Source organism: Scyliorhinus torazame, chromosome 6, assembly GCF_047496885.1.
Source record: "Scyliorhinus torazame isolate Kashiwa2021f chromosome 6, sScyTor2.1, whole genome shotgun sequence".
NCBI lineage: Eukaryota > Metazoa > Chordata > Chondrichthyes > Carcharhiniformes > Scyliorhinidae > Scyliorhinus > Scyliorhinus torazame.
In genome coordinates, this window is record NC_092712.1 from 244,496,343 (window position 1) to 244,516,242 (window position 19,900).

At 42.4% G+C, this 19,900-nt stretch overlaps 1 protein-coding gene across 2 annotated transcripts in view; it reads left to right on the top strand.

The window, feature by feature from the left end:
- The window catches only part of LOC140425361 (cytoplasmic 60S subunit biogenesis factor ZNF622-like), a 57,309-nt gene that overhangs the window by 22,083 nt on the left and 15,326 nt on the right, over positions 1 to 19,900 (top strand). For both annotated transcript variants that reach the window (XM_072509552.1, XM_072509551.1), the window contains exons 3-4: positions 7,280 to 7,525; positions 19,409 to 19,571. In XM_072509552.1, the coding sequence (XP_072365653.1) occupies positions 7,280 to 7,525; positions 19,409 to 19,571 (409 nt within the window). The remainder of the gene's footprint in view (positions 1 to 7,279; positions 7,526 to 19,408; positions 19,572 to 19,900) is intronic.

Sequence of the window (19,900 nt, forward strand, 5' to 3'; positions counted from 1 at the left end):
TGTCTGTACAATATGCTTTGCACTGAAGTTTCAATCTTCTACTTTTTAAAGTAAAATTCTAATCCCAAAACACCGGTTGGCTCATTTAGCAATTCATCAGTGACCAACATGGTGGTTTGATAGATTAGTGAGTGCACCCAAACAACCACATAATGAATCGTCTCACGCTTGTGCAGACGCTAATTAATATTTGTACAATAAATTTGTTATCCCACTGTTAATTAGCAACTTATTGAAAATGGGTGACATTTGTCAGCTTCAGACCCTTGTATGATAATTTTGCAGTCTCAATTATGCAAAAAATATGTTTTTTAAGATATCGCCTAGCACAACATGTATTTTCTCATCCTGCCAAAGTATTCTCCATAATTAACTCCCTTCCTAGTAGTACTATTTGTATTTGTATTAGAGATCATAGAATCATAGAATTTACAGTGCAGAATGAGATGAAGAAATTGGGAAGATTGTATGGAGTAGCCAAATAGATGGTTTGGTGATGACCAACTTGTGTCCAGTAGCTGAGACCATTAACCAGCGTTCATCATGTGAGACGTTACCCTGAGTCTACTTAATTGTTTCTCTCGATCTGAGACTTTGTGATCTTGGGTCCCACTTTCATACATGCGAGGATAGTTGTGATTCAGATATCATAAGCTGCCTTATGGCCCTTTCACCATGCCAAAGGCACCAAACCTTGGATATTTGTGTATGCATTCTTACACCTAGCCTCCACGTAATGCCTTCCTGGTCCCAAGTCTTTATTTCCATACTATTATTTTATTTGCCCACAGGATGTATGCATCGCTGGTCAGGCCAGTGTTTATTACCCATTCCCAATGACAATTCCCAATGAGAAGATGGTGGTGAGCCACCTTCTTGACCTTGCACTGCAGCAAGCTCAGGTGTATCCATAATTTACTGGGAAGAGAATTCCAGCATTTTGACCCAGCAACAATGAAGGACCAATGATAAAGTTGCACGTCAGATTGTTGTGTGGTTTGGAGGGGAACCTGCAGGTGGTGCTGTTCCCATACATCGACTGCCCTTGTTCTTCTAGATGGTAGAAGTTGCAGGTTTGGAAGGTGCTGTCGAAGGAGCAGTGGTGAGTTGCAACACTGAATTTTGTGGATGGTACATACTACCACTGTGTGCCAGTAGTGGAGGGTGTGAATGTTTATGTTGGTGGATGTGGTGCTGGTCAAGTGGGCAGCCTCATCCTTGATGGTGTTGAGCTTTTTGAGTGTTGGGATTGCCTTAATTCAGGCAAGTGATGAGTATTCCATCACATTCCTGACTTGTGCCATAGATGGAAGACAGGCTTTGGAGAGTCAGGAGGTGAGTTACTCAGGAATCCGAGCCTTTAATTCGCTCTTGTAACTCAGTAGTTATATGGCTAGTCCAATTCAGTTTCTGGTTAGTCGTAAACCCCAAGATGGTAGTGGGAGATGAGGCAATGATAATGCTGTTGCGTGTTATAAGGAGATGGTAAAATTGTTCAGGGATTGGGAAGACAAGTGGCAGGTGAGTTCAATGCAGAGAAGTGTGAGGTGATTCATTCTAGCTGAAGAAGATGGAGAAGTAGTCTAAAATAAAGGGAGAAACTCTGAAGGGAGGTGCCGGATTAGAAGGACCCTAATGTAAAGTACATAACTCATTGAAGATGGTATTACTAATAGGGCCATTGAGTACACGAGCAAGGACCTCGTGTTGAACTTGTATAAGACACCAGTTAGGCCTCATCTGCAATACTACGTCCAGTTCTGAGCAGAATACTTGAGGAAGGGTGTGAAGGAATTGGAGAGAATACAGAGCAGATTCATAAGAATGGTTCCAGGGATAAAGAACTGTAGCTGAGGGTAGATCGGAGAAGTTGGGACTGATTTCCTTGGAGAAAAGAAGGCTGAGAGGAGGCTTTTAGAGATATTGAAGAATCTGAGGGTTATGATTGGGGTAAATATTGAGAAACTTCCCACTCGACAGATCATCATGAATTAGAGGGCACAGATTCAAAATAATTAGAAAAAGCAGTAAACATCAGGTAAGGAAAGCAATTTTCACCCACGGTGGTTGGAGTCTGGAATGAACTTTCAGAGATGGATATGTTCAATCAACATATTCATAGAATCCCAACAGCATAGAAGGAGGCCATTCAACCCATCGAGTCTGCGTCAACCCTGCGAAATAGCACCCTAACCAGGCCCATTCTCCAGCCCTGTCCCTGTAACCCCACGCATTGATCATGGCCGAGCTACCTAACCTGCACATCTTTGAACTGTGGGAGGAAACCCACTCCGACACGGGGAGAAAGTGCAAACTCCAAATAGACAGTTCCCAAGGCCGGAATTGAACCCAGTTCCTGGCACTGGAGCAGCAATGCTAACCATCCTGTGCGCCAATGTGCCGCACTTCAAAAGGGAATTAGATTGCTATCTGAAAAGAATGTGCCAGGTTGTGGGGATAAGGCAGGGGGGTGGGACTAGGTTGAATATTCTTTCAGTGAACCAGTGCAGACGTGATGGACCTAATGGCCTCCTCCTGCACTAACGATTCTGTCAAGTACACCTTTCCTCAGTTTGCTGATAATTGAGAGCAGACTGATCGGGTGGTAATTGGCTGGAGTAAATTTGTCCTTTTTTTCAGCAGGACATCTCCACATTGTTGTCAAAGCTGTACTAGCTTGGCTAGGGGTGTGGCTAGTTCTGGGACTACCACTGTTGGGGTATTGTTCCGGCATACAGCCTTTGCTGTATCCATGGCCTTCAACCATTTATTGATATCAGGTGGATCATCCTTTTTGCACATCTGGCAAATGGTTCAGCTTTTTCTTTTGCACTGACATGCTCGGTTCCCCCATCATTGAGGATGGGGATATTTGTGGTGCTTCCTCCTCCAGCTTGACCACCAGCATTGGGGAAGTTTGGGTCATGTTGAGATCAAAAATGAGGAGGTATTGGGGGACTTGAAAAACATTAAGTTAGCCAAGTCCCCAGGGCCTGATTTGATATACCACAGACTACTGAGGGAGGTAAGGGAGGGAATTGCTGGGGCCTTGAGAGAAATCTTTGCATCCTCACTGGCTACAGGGGAGATCACAGAGGATTGGAGAATAGCCAATGTTGTTCCTTTGTCTAAGAAGGGTAGCAAGGATAATCCAGGTAATTACAGACCGGTGGGTGGGAATCAGAGCGTTCGCTTAGAAGGTGTCATAACTGAAGGGGAAATAGAAAACAAAAATAAGAGAACAACATCACCCTCAGGCAGAGCAAAAAAGGTGACGAGTGTCAATGCAGGACTGAAGGTATTGTACCTTAATACGCGCAGTATACGGTACAAGGTAAATGAGCTTGTTGCGCACATTGAAATTGGCGGGTACAATGTTGTGCACATCACAGATGTGGCTGCAAGGGGATCAGGGCTGGGATCTAAAAATACAAGGAAATGTGTCCTCTCGAAAGGACAGACAGATGGGAAAAGGGGGCGGGGTACATTATTAGTAAGGAATGAAGTTAAATCGATAGCAAGGAGTGATATCGAATCAGAAGGCATAGAATCTCTGTGGACAGAGTTGAGGAATCAGAAAGGTAAAAAGTCCCTGATGGGAGTTATGTACAGGCCCCCTAGCAGTAGTCGGGATATGAGGCAGAAGATAAATCAGGAGAAAGAGAAAGCACGTAAAAAAGGCAATATCACAATAATCATGGGGGACTTCAATATGCAGGTGGACTAGGAAAATCAGGTTGGTAGTGGATCCCAAGAAAAATAATTTGTGGAATGTTTAAGAGATATTTTGGAGCAGCTTGTGATAGAGCCCACTAGGGAAAAGGCAGTTCTGGATTTGGTGATGAGTGATGAGGCAAACTTGATTAGTGATCTTAAGGTGAACGAACCCTAGGGAGCAGTGACCACAATATGATCGAATTTACCCACGCAGTGGAACAGCAATGGCAGGGGTTTTTGGGGGTTATTCGGGAGGTACAGCAGAAATTCATCCCAAGGAGGAGGAAACATGCTAAGGGCAGGACAAGGCATCTATGGTTGACGAGGGAAGTCGAGGACAGCATAAAAGCAAAAGGAAAAGCATACAAAGTGGCAAGGATTAGTGGGAAGCCATAGGATTGGGAAGCCTTTAAAAGCGAGCAGAGGACAACTAAAAAAAGCAATAAGGGGCGAGAAGATGAAATGTGAGTGCAAGCGAGCTAGTAATATAAAGTAAGATAGGAAGAGTTTCTTTCAATATATAAAAGGTAAGAGAGGGGCAAAATAGACCACTGGAAAACATGACTGGAGAAGTAATAATAGGAAACAAAGAAATGGCAGACGAACTGAATAGTTACTTTGCATCAGTCTTCACGGTGGAAGACACCATGCCAGAGCTCCGGGAGAATCAGGGGGCAGAGGTGAGTGCAGTGGCCATCACTTGAGGAGAAGGTTCTGGGGAAACTGAAAGGTCTTAAGGTGTATAAGTCACCTGGACCGGTGGACTACACCCCAGGGTCCTAAAAGAGAAAGCTCAGGAGATTGTGGAGGCATTGGTGGTGATCTTTCAGGAATCACTGGGGGCAGGAAGGGTCCCAGAGGACTGGAAAGTGGTTAATGTAACACCACTGTTTAAGAAGGAGAGACAAGAAGGGAAGAAGGCAGGGGAATGGGGATGAGAAAAATATCAGCCATGATTGAATGGCGGAGCAGACTTGATGGGCCGAGTGGCTTAATTCTGCTCCTATGTATTATGGTCTTATGAGCCTTATGTCAGTGGTATGGAAATTATTGGAGAGGATCTTCGAGACAGGATTTTGTCCCACTTGGAAATGAGTGGACGTATTAGCGAGAGGAACATATTAAAAACATGGTGGCACAGTGTTTAGCTCCTCACAGCTCCAGGGTCCTGGATTCAATTCCAGCCTCAGGAATGTGGAGTTTGCACATTCTCCTTGTGTCTGCGTGGGTTTCCTCCGGGTGCTCCGGTTTACTCCCACAGTCTAAAGATGTGGAGGCTAGGTGGATTGGCCATGATAAATTGCCCCTTAGTGTCCAAAACATTAGGTTGGGTTACGGGGATAGGGTGGAGGCGTGGGCTTAAGTAGAGTGCTCTTTCCAAGAGCTGGTGCAGACTCGATGGGCCGCATGGCCTCCTTCTGCACTGTAAATTCTATGATTTCATGATTCATTCACAACTTGATGTAGGAGGGCTGCAGAGCTTTGATCGAATCTGTTAGTTGTGGGATCGTTTAACTCCGTCCATTACCTGCTGCTTCTGCAGTTTAGCCTGCTTGTAGTCCTGTGTTGTAGCTTCACCAGATTGACACCTCATTTTTACTATATGCCTGTTGCTGCTACTGGCATACCCTCCTTCACTCCTGGTTGATTCCTTGGTTGATGGTACTGGTAGAGTGAGGGATATGCAAGGCCATGAGATGACAGATTGTGGTTGAGTACAATTTCCCCTTCAGTTATTACACCTTCTAAGCTGACGCTCTGGTTCCCACCCCCCTGCCATACTAGTTTAAATCCTCCTGAATGACTCCAGCAAACCTCCCAGCCAAGATATTGGTGCCCGTCCAGTTTAGATGGAACCCGTCTTCTTATACACGTTCCACCTGCCCCGGAAGAGATCCCAATGGTCCAGAAATCTGAAAACCAATTTAGCCACATGTTTAGCTTCATTATCCTCTTTCTAGCTTCACTGGCACGTGGCACAGGGACTAACCCTGAGATTGCAACCCTCAAGGTCCTGCTTTTTAGCTTACTGTCTAACTCCCTGAAATCCTTCTGCAGGACCTCGTCACTCTTCTACGTATGTCGTTAGTACCTATGTGTACTCTGACCTCTGGCTGTTCACCCTCCCCCTTCAGGATGTCCTGTGTTCGTTCAGAGACATCCTTGATCCTGGCACCAGGGACGCAGCATACCATCCTGGAGTCTCTTTCACATCCACAGAAGCACCTATCTGTGCCCCTTATTATAGAGTCCCCTAGAACTATTGCTCTCCTGCTGAGCAACAGAGCCAGTTGTGGTGCCACTGTTCTGGCTGCTGTTTTCCCCTGATAGGCTATCTCCCCCCCCCCCCCCCCCCCCCCCCCCAACAGTATCCGACACGGAATACCTGTTAGAGAGGGGAACAGCTACAGGGAATTCCCTCACTGACTGCCTGCCCTTTCTAGCAGTCACCCATTTGTCTGCCTGCACCTTGGGTGTGACTACGTCTCTCACTCCTATCTGTGATGCTTTCCGCCACCTGCATGCTCCGAAGTGCATACTACAACTGCTCCAACCTAGCTGCCATTGGTTACACTTCCTGCAGATGTAGTCGACCGGAACACCGGAAGCGTCATGAATCTCTCTCAGTTAGAGCACTGCACCCCGCTGAGTGACCATTTTCCCCTTACTGCCTTGTGTTTCTGTCCCCACTTTAATTCCCTCTGACGTCCTGCATCAGTTCCCATCCCCCTGCCACATTAGTTTAAACCCTCCCCAATAGCACCAGCAAACACTCCCTCGAGGACATTGGTTCCAGTCCTGCCCAGGCATAGACCATCCGGTTTTTACTGGTCCCAACCCCCCAGAACCAGTTCTAATATCCCAGGAATTTGAATCCCTCCCTCTTGCACCATCTCTCAAGCCACGTATTCATCTTATCTATCCTGACATTTCTACTCTGACTAGTACGTGGCACTGGTAGTCATCCTGAGATTTCTATTTGAAGTCATACTTTTTAGTTTAACTCCTATCTCTCTAAATTCAGCTTGTAGGATCTCATCGCGTTTTATACCTATATGGTTGGTGCCTATACGCACCCCGCCAGCTGGCTGCTCCCCCTCCAGAATGTACTGCAGCCACCCCGAGACATCCTTGACCCTTGCACCAGGGACGCAACATACCATCCTGAAGTCTCCTTTGCATCTGCAGAAACGTCTGTCAAATCCCCTTACCATTGAATCCCCTACCACTACTGCTCTGCCACACATTTTGCTGCCCTCCTGCGCAGCAGAGCCAGCCACGGTGTCCTGAACCTGGCTGCTTTCACCTTCTGGTGAGCCATCTCCCCCAACATTATCCAAAATGGTATATCTGTATTGAAGGGAGATGACCGCAGAGGACCCCTGCACTGCCTTCCTCTATCTGGTGGTCACGATTTCCTATCTCTCTCAGTAGTTTCTAACTGCGGTGTGACCAACTCCATTGAATGACTTATTCCAAGCTTCAAAATATAAATACTTAAAGAGCAGCAGAGAATTAGTGAAAAATGACTATGGTTTGCACTTTGTGCTCTTTACACTAGGTGAATGGGAGGATATGGATTCTGTCAGTGACCTGGAGGATGATTTGAAGGACGACGAGAGTCGAGCTGACAAAGAGCTGAGTGAGGATTCTCCAGTTGGCACCATTCCAGTCACCGACTGCTTATTCTGTTCACACCACTCTCGTTCTTTATTGAAAAATATGGATCACATGACAAAATCCCATAGTTTTTTTATCCCTGACGTTGAATATTTAGTGGATCTAAGGGGACTGCTAAAGTACCTGGGTAAGTCTCTGAGAATCCAGTATAAATTTTGACTGTTCCCAATAGTAAATGAATGATAAAAGCAAATTACTGTGAATGCTGGAATCTGAAACCAAAAGCGAAAATGCTGGAAAATCTCAGCAGGTCTGGCAGCATCTGTAAGGAGAGAAAAGAGCTAACGTTTTGAGTCCAGGTAACCCTTCGTCAAAGCAAAAAGGCACAAAGTGGGAGATATTTATACTGTGGGGTGAGGGAATGAAAGATGCATTCATTCCCTCATCCCACAGTATAAATACCTCCCACTAGAGAACCTAGTGGAGTGGTGCAGCGATACCAATCTATCCCTCAATGCCAGCAAAACTAAAGTGCTGGTCATTGACTTCAGGAAGCAAAGGACTGTACACACACCCCTGTCAGCATCAACAGGGCTGAGGTGGAGATGGTTATCAGCTTCAAATTCTTAGGGGTACACATCTCCAAAAATCTGTCCTGGTCCACCCACGTCCAGGCTACCACCAAGAAAGCACAACAGCACCTATACTTCCTCAGGAAACTAAGGAAATTCGGCATGTCCACATTAACTCTTACCAACTTTTAAAGATGCACCCATTATGGGCCAGGGTTTAGATAACACCAAAGTATTTCATGGAGTTCACCTGACCCATAACTTTTAATAGATTTTGGTTTAGGGGAGCACAAGGGCCCACTTTACAGGTTGACGCAACAGCGATCTAAAGTATTTTAAAACAAAAACAATGTTTATTCTGTGAATCCAGTTAACATTTTAGAAACACACAGCAAACATCTTATCAACTACCAACACTGATACCCCCCCCAAAGATACAGCATTCTATAGGTAACCCTTAGTAACTTTCCTAACAACATCCAGCAGTCAAAGACCCTTTTTAACAAAGAAGGTTTGCATTCCTTGCAGAAACAGGTATTACTTTGAAATCATCAGGTGATCTGGAGACATTCTTTAGCATGCTGAGAGAGAGACCAAAATACACCTTGATTTGAATGCAGCTCTCCAGCTGAAAACGAAACTAAAACTCAGAGCCAAAAACAGCTTCCAGCTTAAAACGTAAGTAAAAAGCAGAGCCAGAGCCCAGCTCCACTCACACACTGGCATCAGTGCAGCCACTTGAGAAGACAAATATTTCTTAAAGTGACATTCCATGACACCTCCCCCCAAGAAAAAAATAATCATCAACTTTAAGATGGTTTCATTTTTCACCTTTTCACTTTCTTTTAAACAACATTGACAGTAATATACTTTTTTGTTTAACAAAACATGCAAACATTTATAATGTTTTTAATGTCCATTTTAGTTCTTCTTCCTGCACTGGAACCCCTCTTGATTGACAGTCTCTTTGAACAAGAAGATCTCTGCATGATCCATCCATTTCTCTATGCCTCGGCATTTCTCTTTCAGGTCACATACTGTAATTGTCCAACACAGGAGTATTGGTTAAGACAGCCTTCAGGCAGTCAAATGCCTGTTGACACTCCGCTGTCCACTGAAATTTAGCAAATCCATCAGTGGAGCGACCACATTGTACAAATTGTGCACAGTTGGCACGAATTTCCGGAAAAGTCCACTCAGGCGAAGAAATCGCATTATTTCCATTCGTGTCGAAGGTATTGGAAACACCCCAATAACTTTTGTTTTCACATCTCGTGGGACCATTCGACTCTGTCTGATTGTATGGCCGAGGAATGTGACTTGGACTTTTCCAAATTCACTTTTGGCTAGGTTTACCACGAAACCCGCCTCCTGAAGTCGATCGAATAACTCCAGCTTCAAATGTTCCTTCCATGTCTGACTAAAAATTACCAGATCGTCGATGTATACCGAACAATTGGGTAATCCTCAAACAACTTTGTTAGTTAACCGTTGAAATGTGGCTGGAGCGTTTTTCATACCAAATGGCAATGAATTGGTATATACCATCTGGAGTCACAAAAGCTGGAATCTCCTTCGCCCTTTTGTATAAAGGTACCTGCCAGTAACCTTTAAGAAAATCCAATTTGGAAGTAAAAGCTGATTGTCCCACTTTCTCAATGCAATCCTCCAAACGTGGGATGGGATAGTCCGTTCTTGTAACTGCATTAACCTTTCTACAGTCCACACACAACTGTTGGGTCCTGTCCAGTTTCGGTACCATCACTATGGGTGAGCTCCATTGGCTGCAACCCACTTCAATTATGCCAATTTTAACCATACTTTCAATTTCCTTGTTAACCTGTGCCAATTTTAAAGTCTATATGGATGTCATTTAATTGGAACAGCATTTCCCACATCTACATCATGTATAGCCATACCTTCCAACTTATCTCCGCAAACTTTCCCATGTGATATCAATAACTCTTTCAGGCCAGTTTGTTTTTCCTCTGGAAGGTAACTCAACAATTTATCCGAATTTTTAAGAACATCCTTGTTTTCCAATTTAATTTGAGGGATGTCAAATTCAAAGTCATCTGTATTTGGTTCTTCATTTTGAGTTAGAATCATTAAAACCTCCTCCTTTTGCTCTCCTTCCCTTTCAAAGTACCTTTTAAGCATATTCACATGACACACTTGGTGAGTTTTCCTTCTGTCTGTCGTTCTTACCACATAATTCACCAATTCCTTTCAATCTGATAAGGTCCACAAAACCTAGCTTTTAAAGGTTCACCTACCACTGGTAACAATACTAAAACTCTAACTCCACTGGCAAAACTACGAACTTTAGATTTCTTGTCCGTTACCCGTTTCATCACATTTTGTGCAACTTATAAATGTTGTCTAGCCAATTCACCTGCTCTATTTAATCGTTCCTTAAAAATTGACACGTAATCCAATAATGTAAGTTCCGACTGCTCACTCACCAATTTTCCTTAATCAATTTAAATGGTCCTCTTACCTCATGACCAAAAATTAGTTCAAAAGGACTGAATTTGGTTGACTCATTAGGTGCATCCCTAATTGCAAACAGCACGAATGGAATTCCTTTATCCCAATCCTCTGGATAATCTTGACAGTAAGCATTGTCTTTAATGTCTGATGCCACCTTTCTAACGCTCCCTGCAATTCTGGATGGTACGCAGTTGATTTAAATTGTTTTATTCCTAAACTGTCCATACCTTCTTTGAATAACCTCGAGGTAAAATTTGATCCTTGATCTGATTGTATTTCTGTGGGTAGTCCATATCTCGTAAAGAATTTAAGTAACTCCTCCACAATCTTTCTATCCTTAATATTGCACACTGGAATGGCCTCTGGAAACCTAGTAGACATTTCCATTATCGTCAAAAGATATTGATTCCCACTTTTCGTTTTAGGAGTGGTCCTACGCAATCAATTAAGACCCTTGTAAAAGGTTCCTCAAATGCTGGAATGGGTATTACATGTGCTCTTTTTATCACTGCTTGAGGTTTCCCTGTCACTTGACATGTGTGACATGATCAACAAAATTTAACTACATTATGTAGTTCAGGCCAATAAAAATGTTTTTGGATTTTAGTTTGAGTTTTCCTTACTCCCAAATGACCTCCCACTGGTACCTCATGTGCTACATAGAACATAGAACGATACAGCGCAGTACAGGCCCTTCGGCCCACGAAGTTGCACCGACATGGGAAGTCAAAAAACAAAAGCCATCTAACCAACACTATGCCATTATCATCTATATGCTTATCCAATAAACTTTTAAATGCCCTCAATGTTGGCGAGTTCACTACTGTTGCAGGTAGGGCATTCCACGGCCTCACTACTCTTTGCGTAAAGAACCTACCTCTGACCTCTGTCCTATATTTATTACCCCTCACTTGCAACACCTCCTTTCTATACCTACCAGCAATACCACTTGGTGAACATCTGCCCACTTTTCATCCGCCTGCATATGTAAAGATTACATTTTCTCATCAAGACATCATTTTTATGGTAATAACATTCTGGAATACACTCAGATTCCTCTTCTGTGTATGCTTTCTGGTACATCTGTTTTATTTATATATCTTTCTGTTATAACTCTGCCAATTGTCCTGAACTAAAAAATATCCACCCTCATCCTCCACCTGTTGTTCTTTTCCAACCATCTGATCAAAAATCTTTTCTAATAATTTAACTTTAACTTTATCTTCACACTTTGATTTCTCCTCTTGTCTTAACCTGTGACTTTGCGACCTTGTTACTACACAATCCGGAAAAATCCCAGGATATTCGTCCTTCAATACTTCAGTTGCCTGATTTTCCACTGGCTTATCAACCACAGTAGGCACCATTCCCACCTGCGATCCAGCTATATCATTACCCAAGATAAACTGTATTCCTGGACAAGATTCTCTGTTACTCCTACTGCCACTTCACCACTCTTCATTGGACTTTCCAATCTTACCTTGTATAATGGAACAATCTCACCATGAATTCCACATATTGCCACCTTTTCTGGCAATATTCCCCCCAAACTACATAACTCAACATCTCTTAACATCAAAGATTGATTAGCTCCCGTATCTCTTAAACTTGTGACTTCTTTACTTACTCCTCCTGGTACACCTGAGTAAACTTTACCCACACAAGTAAATTCTTTAAAAGAGATCTGGCACCTTCATATCAATCGCCTCCTGATCAGACTACAATCTTTTGCACCTCCTTCGATTCACTTGGACTTTCCTTCACCACTTTAACAAACCCCACTGACTTATCCTGTTTTATCACATCAGCCTTCCCAGCACTTTTCTTCAACACTGTGACTTTCCATGGACTAGTTCAAGACAGTGAAAACATTTGAAACTTTTCATTTCTCTTCTACCCTCCTGGATTTATTTTTAAATCCTTATTATCTCCTTATTATCTCCCATTAGATCTCCTTTACCTCTACCACTTGAGTATTTCTCTTTTCCCCAGTTTCTATCCCTCAGGCTGAAACTGATGTTGGAAACCAAACTTTGATTTATGAACTAATTCATAACCATCTGACATTTCTGCTGTTAACCTCGCAGTTTTAACATCTGCTCTTCCACATGAGTTCTCACTACATCAAGAATTGAATTTTTAAACTCCTCCAAAAGTATAATTTCTCTGAGAGCTTCATACGTTTGGTCTATTTTCAAAGCCCTTATCCACCTATCAAAAGTACTCTGATCCTTTCAAACTCCATGTATGTTTGACCAAGTTCTTCCCTTAAATGTCTAAACCTTTGTCTGTAGGCATCAGGCACTAGTTCATATGCACCTAAGATGGACTTTTTCACCTCCTCAAACGTCCCAGATACCTCCTCTGTTAGTGATGGAAACACTTCACTAGCCCTACCTACCAGCTTTGTTTGAATCAGTAATACCCACATGTCCTGTGGCCATTTCATTTGTTTAGCTACCTTCTCAAATGAAATGAAAAAGGCTTCTACCTCCTTTTCATCAACCCGTGGCAATGCTTGGACATATTTAAATTGATCCCCACCAAGCCTTCGACTATGACGCTCTTTTTCTTTATCCTCATCATTATCCTCAAACTGTATGTTTTCCTTTACATCCGCCAATTTTAACTGACTGTCATGTTTCATGGCCATTTGCTGAAGTTCAAACTCTCTCTTTTTCCCTTTTCCCCCCCCCCTGTTTTTCTTTTTCCTCTCTATTTCTTTCTCTCCATTTTCCTCTCTATCTCTTTTCCTTTTTTATCTCTATCTTTTTCTCTCTTTTTCCTCTCTATCTCTTTTTCTTTTTCCTCTCTCTCTTTTTCCCTCTGTTTTTCTTTTTCCTCTCTATCTCTTTCTTTTTCCTCTCTATCATTATGTCTCTCTTCTCCTTTTTCATCTCTATCTCTTTCTCCATCTCTTTTTCTTTTTCCTCTCTCTCTTTCTCTCTTTCTTTTTCCCTCATCTGTACCTCCCTTTCTCTTTCTTGTTGTTCCGCTAGGGCTGTTCTTTATTTTTCCCTCAGTTCGTATTCAAGCTGCTTTAATTCTTTTTCATGTTCAAGTTGTTTAATCTGTAACTGAAGTTTTGCCATTTCTAATGAGCCAGACTGTATCTCAGGCAATTTTAAATGCTCAGCTACCGCCATAAGTACCTCTTTTTGTATGCTGTCATACAAATGTTGCAATGTTTTGCCAAATCTAAAAGCCTTTTTTTGTCTCTGTTCGTAAAGTACTGCTTGCGACCTTCTCCACCCCCAAAACGTCCGAGCCTCTGAAAGAGCCATTGTCCACAACAAACTCCCTACTTAAACTGGAATACCACACCTGAAAAGCAAACACAAATATGCTCACCCCTCACTGTCTTTAAGTTTACTAAACCAACCCAATCACGAAAGAGAGACTTTTATCCCACGAGCGTCCAATTTATAATGGACCAGGGTTTAGAGAGCACCAAAGGATATCATGGAGTTCACCTGACCCACAACTTTTAATAGATTTTGGTTCTGGGGAGCACAATGGTCCACTTTACAGGTGTGATGTAACAGAGATCTAAAGTATTTTTAAACAACAACAATGTTTATTCTATGAATCCAGTTAACATTTTATAAACACACAGTAAACATCTTAGCGACTACGAACACTGATAAGCCCCCCCCCCCCCCCCCCCAAAGATACAGTACTCTTTAGGTAACCCTTAGTAACTTTCCTAACAACATCCATAAGTCAAAGACCCTTTTTAACAAAAACAGTAAGTTTGCATTCCTTACAGAAACAGGTATTACTTTGAAATCATCAGGTGATCAGGAGACATTCTTTAGCATGCAGAGAGAGACCAAAATACACCACTTCGGTTTGAATGCATCTCTCCAACTGAAAACAAAACTAAAACTCCGAGCCAAAAACCGCTTCCAGCTCAAAAGAAAAGTAAAAGCAGAGTCAGAGTCCAGCTCCACCCACACACTTGAGAAGACAAACATTTCTTAAAGTGACATTCCCATGACACACCATAGAATGCAACCTATCTGGCTGCATCATAGCCTGGTATGGCAATTGCTCAGCCCAAGACCGCAAGAAACTTCAGAGAGTCGTGAACACAGCCCAGTCCATCACACAATACCTCCCATCCATTCACTTCATCTACACCTCCCGCTGCCTGGGGAAAGCGGACAGCATAGTCAAAGACCCCTCCCACCCGGCTTATTCGTTCTTACAACTTCTTCCATCGGGCAGGAGATACAAAAGTCTGAGAACATGCACGGACAGACTCAAAAAGCAGCTCTTCCCCGCTGTTGGGGCAGCACAGTAGCATAGTGGTTAGCACTGTGGCTTCACCACGCCAGGGTCCTTGATTCGATTCCTCGCTGGGTCACTGTCTTGCGGAGTCTGCACTTCCTCCCCGTGTGTGCGTGGGTTTCCTCCAGGTGCTCCGGATTCCTCCCACAGTCCAAAGACGTGCAGGTTAGGTGGAATGGCCATGATAAATTGCCCTTGATGTCCAAAATGTTAGGGAGGGCTATTGGGTTAGGGGGATATGGTGGAAGTGAGGGCTTAAGTGGGTAGGTGCAGACTCGATGGGCCGAATGGCCTCCTTCTGCACTGTATGTTCTATGTTACCAGACTCCTAAACACCCTTCTTATGGACTGATCTGATTACAAGTACACCCCTCTATGCTTCACCCAGTGCCGGTGTCTATGTATTGTGGACCTTGTGTTGCCCTATTATGTATTTTCTTTTCTTTTCATGTACTTAATGATCTGTTGAGGTGCTCGCAGAAAAGTACTTTTCACTGTGCCTCGGTACACGTGACTATAAACAAATCCAAATCCACTTTCTATGCCTTTTAGCTTTAACAAAAGGTCATCTGGACTCGAAACGTTAGCTCTTTTCTCTCCTTACAGATGCTGCCAGACCTGCTGAGATTTTTCAGCATTTACTTTTTTGGTTATTAAAGTAATGATGCCTGTTCATTAATAAGCCTTAAAAGGAAAATCAGATAATGTCACAACTGAAAATTATGCCTGATATACAATGAGGAAATTGGTTACGTTAACTGAAAGGTTTTTGTCACGTTTCATTGGCACAGTGGTTAGCACTGCTGCCTTAGCACCAGGGACCTCGGTTCAATTCCTTGGGTCACTGTGTCTGTGCAATTTGCACTTTCTCCCCGTGTCAGTGTGGGTTTCCTCTGGTGCTCTGGTTTCCTCCCACAATCCAAAGATGTATAGGTTAGGCGGATGGGCCACGATAAAACATTGCCCCTTAGTGTCCAGGAATGTACAGGTTAGGTGATATTACGGGATAGGGCGGGGGAGTGAGCCTAGATGAGCTCCTCTTTCAGATGTTCGGTGCAGACTCGATGGGCCAAATGGCCTCCTTCTGCAGTGTAGAAATTCTATGATTTTTTTCTATCGAGTGACCGTGACCAGTGGCGGACCTACATTTTTGGGGCCCTGAAGCTTGAACTGTTATGGGGGACCTTCGCAACCAGCAACGAGGTCTGGGTAACCACTGTTATCTTCTTCAATGGGGAACACTTCAATTAGGTGTTGCTCACAAATAAGCTGAAGAACTTCTGCGCATTGCATTTTGTGTTCTGTGTTCTGGGATTTCCTAAGGTGCAAATATTCTTTGAACTGATAACACTCGTTTACAAATTTGTGGTCAATATCATCTTTGTAATACGATATTATAAGTTTAATACTGTCCTCATCAATTTCAGAATTGTTCACCAATTCTGAGAGGAACTTGAACCTTTTCGCAATCTGTTCATATGGGTCAATCCTCTTGCGTAACTGGATTATCAAGCAGTCATAGAGTTGATATAGAACTTCTATCCTAAATTTGTCAGCTCCTCTCAAAGAAGCAATACCACTTGATCCATCTGAAAATTTCCTTGTAACAATGTGTTTGGAAGCATCAGAATAACTTGAGGTGATATCTTCACACAAACCTTTTGCTTCTGATTCATAGTGTGCAATCCTATCGGCTGAATTTTCTGAGTTCTTTAACAAACTAAAGTAAAGATGATAGCAGAAGATAACCTTCAAATACATCAAAACCAGGGGTTTGGACTTTCTTACTGGTTTTGTTGAAACGCTCCAGCACTTCTTCCCAAACGATTGTTAGAATAGCATATTCCAGCTTTACCAACTTGTGGTATAAATTCTTTGCATCTCGTTTACATTCAGGCTTCTCTTCTGAATCTTCAAAAATATGTTTGAGAGTTTGTAAAATACCCATATATCCATTTTTAATTGCCTGGACTGCTTCATCGTGTGCATCTAGTTACATTTAAGCTCTTTAGAGAAAAATGTAGATTGCCCTGTGTGTTTAAAATTCCCCATCTTCGTGGAGATCCAGAAAAGAAAACATACAGCTCCTACAAAATGCCAAAATAATCAACAACTTCAGGTACAGTAGACACTGCCTTTTCTCCAACAAGGTTAAGTGACTTGGCTGCACATGGTACATAGTCTGCGTACCTGTTAATGTTTTTAAAGAGTGCTTGCAGCCCTTTCTCCGAGCCCTTCATGTTAGATGCATTATCGCAGGACTGACCATGGATATTTTCAAGTGAAAGCTTATGTTCACCCAGGACTTGTTGTATTTTGTTGAACAAGGTCGTGGATGAATGGTTTTCTATTGGTAAAAATGTTAAAAATCTCTCACAGGGTTTTCCATTATAGCAGTATCGAACCACAGTTACCAGCTGGTCAACATGTGTCAGGTCAGGCGTAGAGTGTTTGGTGTCTAGGTTGTTGATTTGATTCACAATTTCATCTTGCACATGTTTTCCCATGATTTCTATCAATTCTTCATACACGGATTTGGATAGGTAAGAAGCATTTACTTTTTCATTTTTACATTTCTCGAGATGTTCATGTAAAAAAAAAATGGTCGAACTCTGCAATAAGTTCAATGGCCCCCATGAAGTTTACATTAGCCACAGCAGAACAGCCAACTCACCGCGACACTCCACCTTTACAACATCTGTGCTACTGACTCTCAAATTTTGGGATTGTTGAAATATATACAACAAAAAATTAATCAATTTGAGTTGTGTGACTATTGTCGCATGCTTTGAAAGGAAAACATTTTAGGTCTACTTTCTGAGAAAGGTTTTTTTTTTTAAAACCCCTTCTCAGAAAGTAAAGCGCCATTTTTTAAGATTTATAATAAATAAGCTAAATAGGCTATGTTCAAGCTAGCCTACGCTAGGGTAGACTAAGTTAGGCAAGATTAGGCCACCAAAACTCATAGGCTAAGGTAATGTAACACAATTTTACCATTATTTGAACACTTTTCATAATAAACACCTGTAATTTAACACCTGTAATTTACTTTTTCATAAATACTTGCAATATATTAACCAAGGCTATGCGGTCGTAGCCTACCTTCCGTTCACCTCTTCATTAAAAACAATAGGCTTAGGCTAATCTAACACTATTTCACCTCATAATAATACTTACCTTACTTTTCTAAATATAACATTTATTTTTGAGGGGTAATTAAAATCTTGTATCCTTATGAACACTATTGAAAAACATTCTTGTCTAGATCGCTATCACGAGTGCTATCGCGTTGAAAATTCACGTTAGCATTGTGATTGCCTTTTCAACAGCTCCCCTTTTTTTGTTACGACACGTCATCTACTTTTGTATTTCTGTCATAAATGTTAATAATTACACAATATTATTAATATTATTATTTTTTTAAAACCCCTTCTCATACAGTAGACCCAACATTTTTAAGGAATGTGGACTAAAGTCGCTTCTGGGGCCCCTCCAGGATTAGTGGCCCTGAAGCTTAAGCTTCATTAGTTTCATAGTAGATTTGACAGTGACATAGACTGGTAGAACACTGACTTCTGCCAGACATCGGTCAAATCTTTTCTTTGTACAATATTGCTAAAATTTGCATCTCAACTGTGTCATTGTGGAAAATTACCCTGCAGAGGTAGCATTGAGGACACTTGACAGACTTATTGAGTCTTTCTTATGCACCATCTAGCACGGTGCAATATTGATATTCAGCTGCAGAATATCAAGAATTGCAAGAATTTGAGAAAATTATCTTTCCATCTGTTACTACGGATTGTGAGTCAGTTGCTCATTAAACTGATGGTTTCATTCTTGGCGAGATTCAAAGGAGTTTCAGACGAGGTTCATTTAGAAGCAGATGGTATAATTTGCTGCTTATTCACTGAGCAAAGGAGGAATCAGAGGCCAGTCTTTTCTTGTGGGTGGCACGGTAGCACAGTGGTTAGCACTGTCGCTTCACAGCTCCAGAGTCCCAGGTTCAATTCCCGGTTTGGGTCACTGTCTGTGCAGTGTCTGCACGTTCTCCCCGTGTCTGCGTGGGTTTCCCCCGGGTGCTCCGGTTTCCTCCCACAGTCCAAAGATGTGCAGGATAGGTAGATTGGCCATGCTAAATTGCCCTTGGTGTCCAAGAAATGGTTAGGTGGGGTTACGGGGATCGGGTGGTGGTGTGGGCTGAAGTAAGGTGCTCTTTCAGTCTCGATAGGCCAAATGACCCCCTTCGCTGTGAATTCTATGAATTAGCACAGGAGCAAAATGTTGCGGATGCTGGTAATCTGAAATAAAAACAGAAAATGCTGGAAAAACGCAAGATGTGGCGGCACTTGTGGAGAGAGAAAGAGTTAATGTTTAAAGTCCAATGAGACTCAGACTGAAGAAGAGCCATATTGGACTCGGAACGTTAACTCTAATTCTCAATCCACAGCTGCTGCCAGACCTGCTGCGTTTTTTCCAGCATTTTCTGTTGTAATTTCCTTTAAAATAGATTTATTCACAACCCAGGCAACATGGGCGCAGACATCCTTTTCCTCCTTCACAGAGGTGAAAACTCTTTATATTTCAGAATAATGCCCAAATCTTTCTGAAATTAGTAGCAGCTGTTCTCACTTACAACTTCATTACAACAGGATTGCAACATTAACACTAGTTAACTGGCTGCTTGTGATGCATTTAATTTACTTCTGCAGGAGAAAAGGTTGGCGTGGGAAACGTCTGCCTGTGGTGCAATGAGAAAGGGCGCTCTTTTTACTCGACAGAAGCTGTCCAGGCTCATATGGTTGATAGCAGCCATTGTAAACTCTTCACAGATGGAGATGCTGCTATCGAGTTTGTAGACTTCTACGATTTTAGGTAAGAAATAATACTCTGGTGCTTTTTGGGGGTTGGGAAATGTTTGGCACTTATGTATAGTTATGTCTTTTGCAGGAAATATTGTTTTCAGTGGACGCTAAAACACTATTACATTTCTAAAAGGATTGACATTTCAGACCTTGTTAAGCTAGACACTCAACTGTTATCCCTCATCAACCATATTCTTCAAAGCTCTCTCAACCACACTCCCAGAACCTTAACTGACTTGTCTTTGGTCTTCCAATCACTACAATGCCTCTGTGACTGTTGATTTGTACAGCCATGCCTCCTCATCTGCTTTTGTTGCGTGTATTCTCAGCAAATTCTTC